The sequence below is a fragment of the Pseudonaja textilis genome, chromosome 10, assembly GCF_049901715.1.
Source record: "Pseudonaja textilis isolate UNSWEBS1 chromosome 10, rPseTex1.2, whole genome shotgun sequence".
NCBI lineage: Eukaryota > Metazoa > Chordata > Lepidosauria > Squamata > Elapidae > Pseudonaja > Pseudonaja textilis.
Genome location: NC_141999.1, coordinates 4,547,883 through 4,560,804, shown reverse-complemented (window position 1 = coordinate 4,560,804; position 12,922 = coordinate 4,547,883). Strand labels below are relative to the sequence as shown.

At 40.1% G+C, this 12,922-nt stretch overlaps 1 protein-coding gene across 5 annotated transcripts in view; it reads right to left on the bottom strand.

The window, feature by feature from the left end:
* The window catches only part of COL16A1 (collagen type XVI alpha 1 chain), a 218,845-nt gene that overhangs the window by 60,043 nt on the left and 145,880 nt on the right, over positions 1-12,922 (bottom strand). For all 5 annotated transcript variants that reach the window (XM_026702697.2, XM_087939551.1, XM_087939553.1 and 2 more), the window contains exons 28-36: positions 12,111-12,164; positions 11,884-12,003; positions 9,707-9,742; positions 5,816-5,923; positions 4,310-4,429; positions 1,972-2,025; positions 1,572-1,613; positions 1,442-1,477; positions 588-614 (exon numbers count right to left, since the gene is read on the bottom strand). In XM_026702697.2, the coding sequence (XP_026558482.2) occupies positions 588-614; positions 1,442-1,477; positions 1,572-1,613; positions 1,972-2,025; positions 4,310-4,429; positions 5,816-5,923; positions 9,707-9,742; positions 11,884-12,003; positions 12,111-12,164 (597 nt within the window). The remainder of the gene's footprint in view (positions 1-587; positions 615-1,441; positions 1,478-1,571; positions 1,614-1,971; positions 2,026-4,309; positions 4,430-5,815; positions 5,924-9,706; positions 9,743-11,883; positions 12,004-12,110; positions 12,165-12,922) is intronic.

The following is a 12,922-nucleotide window of genomic DNA, read 5'->3' as shown; positions in this document are numbered from 1 at the left end:
TTAAAAACACCACAAAGAAAATATGCTGGATAAAAATAGAATAAACTGCACCCCCAAGAGTAAATGGAAGTCATGTTAAACTGCATACATGGGGGGAAGAATATAACATTTCTCTCTCTCTCTCTCTCTGCTCTGAGAGCTACAGGTAAGATGGTGTGGTGGAAACTTGTCTATCAGCTCATGGTGTTATTCTGATTCCTTATGCCTGAGGCAAAATTGCTTGTCAGATACATTTCACAATAAATATATAGACAGGAATAAGAACATAAAGAACATAAAGATGGATTAAGCACTCACATGGAAATTCCTAAATAACAATAGCACGTAGACTTATTTACTGCTCCACAGTGCTTTACAGCCCTCTCTAAGTGGTTTACTGAGTCAGCATATTGCCCCCAAGAATCTCTTGCCCTCATTTTACTGACTTCAGAAGGATGGAAGGCTGAGTAAACCTCAAACCAGTGAGAATCGAACTGCTGGCAATCAGCAGAATCAGCCTGCAATACTGCATTCTAACCACTGGGCCATCATGGCTTTTTCCAACTGTTTCCTCAACCATAGAGAATGAAATCTTTCTAGATACTCACCTTTGCACCTTTTATTCCTGGTGGCCCCTGAAGATCAGAAAAAAAGGAGGGAAAACAATTATTGTACAGCAAAAGCAAAGGTGTTGTAATTTCCTGGTTAGTGCCAGATGTTATTTTATTATTTGCATTCCTCCAACTCCATATGGATTCCCAAGAATCTGCAAAGTCCACGTGCAATAAAACCATGGATTCCTGGATGAAACTATCCTATGGAGGCTCTTTGATCACCACTCTACCCCCATCTTATTCCATGAGCGTTATTTTTTTGCCCTAAAATTGCCCAAATGATTGGGGTCAGCTATCCTGTGCATCAAGTATCTGGCATGCAGTGAAGGATGGCTATCGTTCATTCATTCATTCATTCATTCATTCATTCATTCATTCATTCATTTGATTTCTACAGCTGCCTATTTCTGTCCATGACTCTATGTGGCTCACAATTCAAAAAAATATATAACAATCAAAATATTAAAAATACCTTAAAACAATAAAAACAATAGTCACATCCAAAATAAATATACGTAGCAGCTGAGATACTTGACCAATTAGCAATATAGCTAGGAAAAGAGAGCCTTAACATATTCAGCATCCTAGTCTCAGGGGCATAGCCAGGTTTTAGAGCTTCATGAAAGACCTATAGGGTTGGGGCCGTTCAAATCTCTGAAGAGAGATTGTTCCATAGAATGAGGCCACTCCAGGAAAAGCTTATATTCTAGACCCTGCCAGCTGACAATCTTTGGCTGATGAGATCTGCAGCACGCATGCCCATTCTGCTAGATCTGGTTGGATGGGTTGAGACTCTTGGGAAAAGGTGATCTCCATGTGGTCAAGGTGCCCGGTTGGTTGATACTTACTGGATTTCCTGGTAAACCTTTATGCCCAGGTTCTCCCTGCGAAAAGCACAGACAAACATTTGGGGTTGATGCTAACGGTAATGCATGGTTGAAGCAATCTGTACCACAGATTAAAAAGGGGGTTACTCACTTCAGGCCCTTGGATTCCTATGCCAGGGGTACCTGGTTCTCCCTAAAAAGTTGCAAAAGTTGTGTTAGTAGAAACATGAAACTTAGTGGAAAACCTTTCATTGCACAACTCTTGAGAAGAATTAGCTTAATGTTTTTCCTCCCTGTTTTCTTCCTCCAAGAAATCAGAATCAATGTCTTAACCCATCCTATGTAGGACCTCGGATCACCCCTTACCTCCATCCTGTTCCATAAGCTTTATTTATTTGCCCTAAAATTGATATGGAGCTCATAGTAGCTACTTAACCATAGCCATTCTATTTTTATTTTTTTTGGCCAGTCTCTTCTACCACCCCAGGAAAGCTAAAACTGGATGCCCGAGAAAGAGTCTTTGAATAAATACAACCCTGATTGATACTCACCTGCAACCCCTTCAAACCAGGAGGCCCCTGAATACCTGGAAGTCCTGGTTTTCCCTGAAAATTGGAGGTGGAACAAAGAATTAGCCCAACACATTGTAAACTTTACAACTCTTCCCTTCTGAAGGCATCGTCAACAAAACTCAAGAGAATTGTCTTCCATCTTTGACAACAGTCTATTCCAGATATACTGGATCACTTCCTATAATTCCCAGCCTGTATGGTGAATTACTTCTGTATGTACTGATAGAAGAAAAGATTTGTATTTTAGGGTTGAACTGTGAGGTCCTTGATGCTCTCCAAGTTTGGTGGTTTTCCATTTCATTACCAAACTAAGCAACTCCATCCATGGTGATGATGATGTTACCTAGTTTGGTAATGAAATGTCTATAAAAAAGCAACTAAGTTCAGAGAGCACATATCTGTACGGCTGAGAAGATGGCTTTATCAAAGGGATGGAAATCTGAAGCGCTCCGGATGTTGGTTTGTAAAATCCTCATATTCCTAGCTGATAATGAGGGTTGTCAGGAGTAGTAGCTACAGTTGCAAGTTCCCCATCCCTGCTTGACTAGCATCCAACTGATAGATAATTCTGAGGGAGAAAACTGAGGACCCTACAGTTGATTTGGCAAAACAGAAAAAAAAATGTTTATTTACCCTCAAAAGGATGAACCACAGTGAACAGTTATATAAAGCCTTAAGTCTTTACACCTCTAAATTTTGGAAGGGGTTATTCAGGTAATCAAGATGAATCTTACACTTCAAGTAAGAAGCCAAATTAAAGCATTATCAGCAGATGGCTCCTCAGTCTCTACGCCAGTATATCTACCGCAGAGAAATTCACCTCATTTAGTAATTGGTTCCAGTTTCACCACATTTCACTACCTGCCTTTCCACAATTTAAACCCATTATTCTTTGTCTTGCACTCTGGGATGAGAAAGGTCTTAGCTTCCTTTGTGTGATATCCTCAGGTATTTAGACGGCTCTAATATAATCTGCAACCTTCTGAAGGCCAAAATAGGCCCCAATACTTTCATTTCTCTTCACCCTTTTAAACTTTATTTCACAATCCGGAGGGTAGAAATGCATTTCTTCTTTTAAAGTAAAATCAACATGGAGATTTTGAGCAAGCTGGAATCTGAATCCCCGTGGGAAATTCTAGGCTGCTTCTGTGCATGAATGAAATTACAAAATACACAGAAAATTAGAGTGGGGGGGGGGGTCAACCTTGCTGGCATGAATAAGGGCATCTCTCTCAAATTAAGGTTAAAGAGCAATATATGTGAGAATATAACTAAAGTGCTATTGCTGTGTTATCCTCCAAATCATCAGATATATTCTCAGCTTAATAAGATAACAGCTTGGTTTATTTTGTAGCCTTAATAGAAAAAAACTCACGCAGATAGATTTTCTTTTGTTAATCAAAGTCTGGGAACATTAATGATTTGACATTCATTGTTTCGCAATGGTCACCTTTTATTCAAACAAGCTGCTTGATGGAGGTGTTCTGATATGTAAATCAAATCAGTTAATTAAAGGAATAAAAACCAGCAGTTAACACGGTGCCTTCAAATAAACTTGATTGGAACCAGCAGATGAGAGGAAATGTATCTTCATGCAATGCGTAATTAACTGATGAAAGTCATTTCTGTATGCTCTGGCAATGGCTCATTTTAAGGGATTAGAAAGATTCGGGGGAAAAAGAATTCTGGCAATAGCTATTAGCCATGAGAGTGGTCGGCTACTCTTCCCCAATTTGATGCCTTCCTGATTACAAAGCCCATAATCCCTAGACAACCTACTCAAGGCCACGTGGAGTGAGAACCATGGGAGTCTGCAATCTGACATCAAAGGAAATTCAATTACTGGAAAACTGAACCCAGCCCTGGATGAGCTGGCAAGTTAATCAAAAGCATCAAGGCATTTCTAAAGATCCATTGACTAGCTAACAAGTTCAGTTCCAAAAATACAGAGTGACATGGGTTGCTAAAGATGCAGGCTGAAATGTTCTGCCCTTTTTATACAAATAACTGGAAAGAACAGGAAGGAGTCTTGGCTATATCAGACCAAGTTCTCAATTTAAAAAAAAATGTTCTAATTTGGTTTGGTGGTGAAGGCACCAGGCTAGAAACCAGGAGACAGAGAGTTCTACGGTAGTCCTGTCTTAGGCATAAAAGTCATTTACCTGTTATGGGGAAAGTAGGAGGAAGAGGAAAGAATATTGGGTGTATTTGTCACCTTGAGTTATTTATAAACAATAACAAAGGCAGGATAAACATAAATAGTAAGAAAATAAACTCATAACTGATCACAGGTTGTATTGGTTAGAAAGTTACTTACAGGTATGCCTGGCTGACTCACACCTGGAAGACCAGGTTCCCCTTTTTTACCAGGTGGGCCTGGGATACCAACTACTCCAGAATCTGTGTTGATCATGGGGCATGACTCACAAGCATCTCCCTGTAGGATGAGAGAAGGCAGGTGAGAAACAACACACAGTGATGTCAGTTCCAAGTTTGATACAAATACTGTGTTATTTCTTCATACAACATGTCACACAGCCATTGGTGACAGAAAGTTGCAGAACTGGAATGGAAGATGTGAGACTCTTCACTGGTCATGCTCTCCACAACCACAACAGTGTGGCCAAAAAGCTTTGCACAAGCTTTGTGCAAACAGATTGTTTAAATAACTTTTGAAGAAGGTTTACAGAAAGAAGAATGAGCAACCAGAGGCTCATAGACATCCTTGAACCTACTTTTCTATAACCTCCCCATGTCATCTGAATAAGGTGCAAATAACTGGTAGCAAGGGAATCCACTATTCTGTGGAAATATATGAAATCGCAGTTTGTATCTTAAAAAATTCATGTAAGAGTAAAAATGCTTCTAGAGATATGTTTTTTTGAGTGGGTGGGGAGGGAAGCACCATTTTAGCAAATCTTCCTCAGTCGGTGTTGTGGTCCACTGGCAGCCTGCAGAGCTGGCAGCAGAGTCAGACAATGGGGAGGAACATGGGCCAGTCCGGGAGTCTGGGGAGGACTCTGATGAGGGTCCTGCGTCTGATACAGAGATGGGGCCAGGGCCATCTGGGAGTTATATGCTGACTCTGGCACTTCCAGAATCTGACAGCAGTGAGGCAGAGGAACAGGGGGAGCCTGTTACCGGTGCATATGTGCACAGAGCTGCCAGAAGGTAAGAATAGTTAAGACAAAAGGGGCGACTTGGGAGTAAGGCTTGGAGGTGATTGGCCCTCCCTTAAGACATAAAGGAGGAGCAAAGGGACAGGAACCTTTTCAGGAAGCAACTTCGTTCGTAGTGGTCAGTTTGAAACCTGAAGCTCCATGTTGAATTTGTGCTCCGTTTGGTCTTATATAACTAACTGGCATTTTTGTCGTTGGCAGCATTTCAAGAAAGATAAAGGTGCATGCTTATCAGACTTATCCTGAAGGACTTTGGCGGACTTCTGTGGGACTAGTTACAAACTGCTTGAAACTCATTATGGGCTGTGAATTACTATAATTCACAGCCGTTGAAATAAAATAAAAGATTTTCGAGACTAACTTGTGTTTGTTAATGTCTCAGGAAGCCTTGGTCAGAACAGTATGTCATATGTATTATACCTTGACTTTTTTTAAACCATAACTGTGACACCCTACCTACTCTATTTATTAATGACTGTGTTCCTATGGATTTAAAAATGTGTTAAAATTATCCTTTCTACTTGCAGACAGCTGGTGGATGAGAAACAATTTAGTCGAGCTGAGCTTAATTAACATACATATTAGTATGTGTCCAAGCTATTTTTCTTACAAGTTCCGACTATTTCAAAAAAGCAGACTCTCACCTTTTCACCTTTCACCCCTTCTGGTCCTCTGATGCCAGGCTCCCCAGGAAGGCCGTTTAAACCCGCTTCCCCAGGTGTGCCCATATCACCTGGGTTTCCTGCATCACCCTGGAAAGCACAGAAGATAGAAGGAGACAGGGAGATGAAAACACTTTTGAGAATGGCCTTCTCTCTTATTCCTCAGTCTTTGAAGAATTGGAACTATGCGTGCATACACATACACACAACACACACACACGTGTAAGATATGAAAGAAAGTTCATCCTTCTAAACCAAAGTGAGTCTTCTGTAGACAGCAAAACATGCTGGATTCAGATGATCCAAATCTGGTGCTCAGTGTGGCTATGTTCATGCATCACACTCAAGTGAGTTCAGATGTATATAGTTACAGATGCACAACTCCCTAAGTGTGTGCTTCTGTATATGTTGTGTCTGTGATGCTATACAATATGACATCAGAGCAGGGGTGGCATTCAAATTTTTTAACAACCGGTTCTGTAGACGTGGCTTAGTTGGTGGGCGTGATTTGGTGGTCATGTGACTGGGTGGATGTGGCTTGGTGGTCATGTTATTGGCTGGGTGTGGCCAACTCAATATCACTCACATCGAGGCACGCATCTCCTTGCCTGGCCTCTCATGACTGTGGGGATGCTGCAACAGTTGTAAGTGTGAAAAATGGTCATGTCACTTTTTTCAGTGCCATTGTAACTTTGAACGGTCACTCCACACAAGCAAAGTACCAGCAAAGGAGGGGAAAAAACTACAGACAAGTTCCTGAGACAGGAAGTCTAGTCCTGCCAAGAATGTAAAAATGGTTAATGGAGAGGCAGTTTCTGAAAGCAACACCAGAATGTTTCCTTCCTGCCTTCCTTACAGGATTAGGCTAGTAATTTCTTCTAACAACTGGTTCTCCGAACTGCTTAGAATGTTAACAACCGGTTCTAGCGAATAGGTGCGAACTGGTAGAATCCCACCCCTGCATCAGACTATACCCAGAGCAATATGTTACAAGGGCCAGAGCAGGCCTTCTGTAGCATGGCCATAGAACTGATACTAATGGTGTAACAAATGTCAGATATGAGCCTTCTCTTAGCTACGAAATAAGAGCAATTGGTTCAATTATTTTGCAGGGCTGTTGTAAAGAAAAGAGGGGAATGAATCATGTGCACTGACTAGTACTTACTACAATGGTGAGGAATGTTGGCATTATAGGATAACAACATCTAGAAGGTCAACAACTTCTGCCTCACTAATTATAAGAAAGTGTGAATATTTGATATGGCCACACCCAGCAAACTGGTTGTTAACATAAGTGCAGCCCACCTCTCATTGTAAGTGTGAAAAATAGTCATGTTCCTTTTTTCAGTGCTGTTATAAGTTTGAATGGTCATTAAGTGAACTATTTTAAGTTGAGGACTACCTGTACCATGCTGATATGATATCAATGGTATCTTGGGAAGAACATGATGTGAATGAAGGCCAACACTAGCTAAGGATTTCCGGCAGCTGTGATTTCCGCTTTTTTTGTAAATAATAATAATAATAATAATAATAATAATAATAATAATAATAATAATAAGTGCCTTTTGTGCTTTAATCAGTAAGGTTACAGCTCTATGATGGGTGTCAGTTAACACAATACCAAGTCCTCTCACCACAATTGTACATATTGTTTCTCCTAAATTCTACGAAACCTTTCTAATTCCTAATGCTAATTCCAGGATCCCAGGGCAAGGTTGCCAGGCAACCCTCAGGCTTTCGGGTGATGCTGGCTGGAAGAGGAAAGGTGTGCGGCTGCACAGGCCAAAATGGCTTGCTTTGTAAGGGTTGCCAGGCAACTGTGGTTCTAATTCTTGAGTCTTGGGGCCTGTGTGCCTTTCAGAACTGCATAAAAAGGAATTTCCAGAATTAAATTATTTCTCAGTTCTGAAGAACAAGCTGCTTCTGCTGAAATTATTTTATCTATATTCTTGAACGATGCAAGAAACGTTTTTTTTCTTTCTCTTCATTTTGCTCTGGCCTAACATGCATATATGCATTTGAACCCATCTACAGGTAGTCCTCGACTACCTGTAACATATATATATTTGCACCCATACAGGTAGTCCTCAATTTACAACCACAATTGGGGCCTGAATGTAGATTGTTAAGAAAAATGGTCAATAAGTGAGCCACATCTGATTTTGCCATTTTTTATGACACACACTTGTTTAAGTGGCCAGTAAGTGAATTGTAGCTACTTAAGTGAATCCACATTTCTCCCATTGACTTTGCAGGTTGGAAGTTAGCTGGGAAGGTCACAAGTTATGCTCATGTGACACCAGGACACTGCAACTCTCTTATTTTTTATTTTTTTATTGTATAAAATACAAAAGGAAAGAAAAGAAAATAGGAAATTAAGGGGGGAAAGGGAACAGGGAAGACGGGGTGTGAGATATAAGGGGGAGGAGAAAAAGAAATAAAACGGAGCATTGACTTCCAACTCTTCCTAGCACAATACAAGATAAACACACTCCAAACTCAACTTTTTGCTTTTACGTATTAATATGTAACTAGGCATTTCTATAACTCCATTTTTTTCTAATCAATGAAACAAAAATCGAAGTTTCATTTTTTTTTTCTTCACAAGCACTAATTCCAGAAATGATATCCAAATAAGACCATACCTTCCTCTTTAAAGAAAGTATCCAATTTAAGGACACTTCAAGTGTCATAAATACATGCCAATGGCCTGGATTTTGGTCACATGACCACAGGTATGCTGTGAGGGTTGTGACTTCTTCAGCACCACAGTAACTTCGAAAGGACAATAAATAAATGATGTATAGATAATTTACCTGTACAGATAATTTCCCTGTATAGGTAAATTACAGTGACCATCCATCCTTTATTATAAAGGGCCATTCTTTATTTTTTTAAAAAACCTGTTCTTTAGATTTATTTAATTTAATTGTTTATTTTCTCGGTTTGGCCTTTGCATTTCCTTTCTGTAGCAAAAAAATGTACGTGTGTATATCTCCTTATAAATCTCTTTCAGATTTGCCCCCTTTTCTGGTTTGTCCTTTATTTTCCCCAAAATTAGGGTCACTATAAAGTGAATGCATCACAAGGATTGCTGATTTTTGAATAAGAAAAGGTTGTGTGAACTGCTGTTTCGAGCCTTTGTTTGATGTGTGAACCAGCCCATTGTACCATATTTCAGTAGACCAGGATGAATAAAACCTTGGTTTGGTGTAACTAGGTGAATCTGTCTAACTGCATCTCCCTCAAACTTCCTGTTGTAGCCATGACACATCTGATGGGAATTGGTCCCTGCTGGTGATAGGATAAAGGCAGACCCATTTCCATCTTTTCTTACTCTGCAGCGTTCCAAGTGCTCAGTTTTAAAAGATGCAATACATGTGGAACAATATTATTCTTATAAAGATTGAGGAAATAATCTGTTTTCCATTAATAAGGAATGCACGAATGGACTCATTTTCTGCCAGGGCTTATTTAAAAAGGGTTTAATCAGAATAATAAAACAGACTCCACTGAAGGAGCAATTTTCTACTCATATCATACTGTAGATCTGGGTGATGGTTAAGAAATGGAATGAATAACAGAATAATAAAGCTGGCAAACAAAGGAAATATATCTGCGGATATTTCCAGTGTTTTCTCTGTAGCTTTTATAACTTGATTGCATTACAAATTATTGCAGTTTTCTTCCACAATTAGTTCATGTCAATATATAATTTATGCATTTTTGCTATGATCCAGCCTTAATAATGCAAATGAATGCACTTGCTTTGCAACACATCAGTGTTTTGGGAAACAAATTATGTTCCTAGCCACAGTCAGGAGCTCATCCTGTTTACTTTTGGGCTGAAAAACCAAAGCTTTGCCTTACCTTCTGCCCTTTTAGTCCAGCTTCTCCAGGTATTCCCTAAAGCAGAGAAAACAAATATGAACTCAATAGTTTTCCACCCAGACTGATTGATTGCAACTACCTTCTGGAAGCCGGAAATTCCTTTTATAGAGGCTTGGCAGGCAATCTAATAAGAAAGCTGTTTGCAGTATCTTCCACAATCATGTTCTGCATGGAACAATGGCATCAGCTGTCAAATCATAGCAAGATGCACTGAGGAGTGTTTGGTGCTCTCTAAGCTTGGTGGTTTTCTTGCAGATGTTTCATTATCCAACTAGATAACCTTATTGGCACTCCCTTTTAACTCTGATGTTACCTAGTTGGGTAGTGAAACATCTGCAAAAAACCCACCAAGCTCATAGAGCATCAACAACCCCACAGTTCATCCCTGAACTACAAATATTCTGTTCTATTAGTAAAACATACTGTTTCGTGCGCTCCACATTTCTGACTGAAAACTGTTTTCATTAATAGTCAACCAATGGTGGCCCAATCTGGGTGATATACTGATCAATTACACCAATGGGATTTCCCACCATGTTTTGGTACTCTTTGGGCTAATTTGCATAAGCAGTTTGAACAGCCCAATGATCAGTTCCCAAGGGCTGAAACACAGAGATATTGTTATCCTCCACCTCCCCTCAGTCTAACAAAATGGTCCGCCCACCTTTTCCAGCAACACCGCAAACAGCAGTCTCCTAGTTAGGCCAGCTCATAGAAAGTAAGGAAAATGGCTAGATGGAGATATGCAAAGCTCCATTGGCAAGGGGTAAATCTTTTCTGAGTTCAGATAAACTTTTAAATCTGGCTCAGACAGAATGGTCTCTAATTCACTGAAAGAGCACGAAGTACAATCCAAGGAGACTTGCAACATTTGGTTATCTTTGCCAATCTCAATTAAAGCAGTTTTCGCCTTCTTGCAGAGTTGATTTCTTGGTAAGGTCAGCAGTTCAAGTGGTGTTGCCTGCTGTGCTAGAATTCTTTGTAACCGAATTCCTTTATATGGGCTACTGTGGCAGAACCCTCCTGTCCCCATCACTGGTTACTGCTTTCCAAGCTATTTTGTCTTGACTTGCTCTATTGAATACCCTCTTCAAAAGAGACCTTCACTGGTGAATCCTTTTTTTAAGAAATGCAATGGCAAAATGAATTAAATGTGCCCCTTTTTTCTTTTACAAATGGGGGTATGTTGATCCTTTCTTCTTTCCTCCCTCCCTCCCTTCCTTTCCTTCCTTCCCTCCCTCTCTCCTTCCCTTCCCAGTGAATTTGGCAACAATTCTGCCAGTTTCCCCTTCTAGCCTACCTGAAGGGTACAATAATGCTCCTACTTCCCCCCACCCCCATTTTTTACCAATCTATCAATGGATACACCTGACTGATAATCCACATGGGGAGTCACCAGGTTGATGTAAAAGACATGCAATGGGAGCCACAAGTTCTTCAGAACCCTTCAACGAAAGGGGAAGTGATTGAACTTGCTTTCTTGTGATGATGGAGTAAAGAAGCAAGGAGATACACAAACTGAGCTTAAGCAAGTACAGTCTGGACAGAACTCCAGGCTGTCACTGCTGCCAAAAGGGTTGAAATCCAGAAAGGGATTTTGTAAGCCAACTGTCTATGGAGATCCTCAATCATTCAGGTCACGGTTGTCCCAAAGGTGCTTTTCAAATGGCAACTGGGCTTTTTTGGATTTTTTTTCCTTGAAAACATGTCACTTTTCATCCAAGAAGCTCAACTGAAGAAGCTTCTTAGGTGAGAAGTGACATGTTTTCAAGGAAAAAAACCCCAAAAGTCCACTTGCCTTTCGAAAAGCACTTTTGTAAGCCAACTCTATTTTGAGCAAGTTTATGTATTCAAGATATTGAACTAAAATAAAATCTAGACACCTTTCAACTTAAATACAATCCTCTTTTATTGATAGAGTCATCTTATTGGTGTGATGTATGTATACATTTAACAAATAAACAAACAGATAATGAATACATAAATATCACTGCATCTCTGCTGCAGCTCAATTGCAAAGTAAATGAACGCATTCCACTAGGTCAGGAAAAGGTGGTTTCCTTCCACATCTAGGTACCATCTTCCAGCAAGTCCTATTAGGAGAACAGCTCCCCTTTCTCCTCCCCTCAAATGAGATATAATGAGGGTCCACTCACTTGTTTTCCCGGAAGTCCAATCCCAGGCGGACCCAGTTCACCCTTTTCACCCTGAGGCCCAGGAACACTGATGGTAACCTTTCCACCTTCTAGAGAAGAACAGGACGTGCACGATTCTCCCTGAGAAAAGGTGGTGGAATAAGAGAAAAGACTTGTCAAAATTCATAGCTTTCTTACAGGAAGAGGTGAGTCATGCTTGTTTCATTTCTTGTTATCAAGTTGCTCACCTTCTCGCCTTTGACTCCTGGACCTCCAGTGTCCCCTTTATTTCCCCGGATTCCCTGAACACAGAGAAGAAATTAAGATGCAATTAAGAAGGAAGAAAAGGAAAAGGGGAAAAGCCAGAGGGTTCTTTTAATCTTGTTGGCACTGTGGTTTAGATAGATAATGAAACCAATCATTAAAGTTAATTGTCCAGAGTTAGAATGTATTGAACAGCTCTCCGAGCTCCTGTGTGTGAGTGTCTGTGTTGTAACATCTGGAACAGAATTTCTGAGGAGGAAAATAATCCCACAGAGAGCCTAACTGTATGCAATTCATTCATAAGAATATAGAATTACTATTCTTTGCTACAACAATCTCTCCTTCTACACTCATTTAAAAATGCATTCCCCTCTCCTTGGTTATTAATTTTTTGTTATTGTTAGATATTTTTATCCCACTTTTATTATTTTATAAATAATTGAAGGTGACAAACATATATCTATTCCTCCTCCTCTTTTTCTGAAAACAACAAATATGAGATGAGTTGAACTGAGACAGAGGGATTGGCCCAAGGTCACCCAGCTGTCTTTCATACCTATGTCAAGACTAGAACTTACAGTCTCCTGGTGATTGGTCCAAAGTCAACCATTTAACTTTCATGCCTAAAGTAGAATCAGGACTCACAGTCTCTGGTGATTGATTCAAATTCACTCAGCCTAAGGTGGGACTAGAACTAGAATCACCATCTCCTGGCTTCTAGCATGGTGCCTTCACCACTAGACCAAACTAGCCAGTACCTGGAAGGTGATCTGAAACACTGAATTTTTTGAGAACT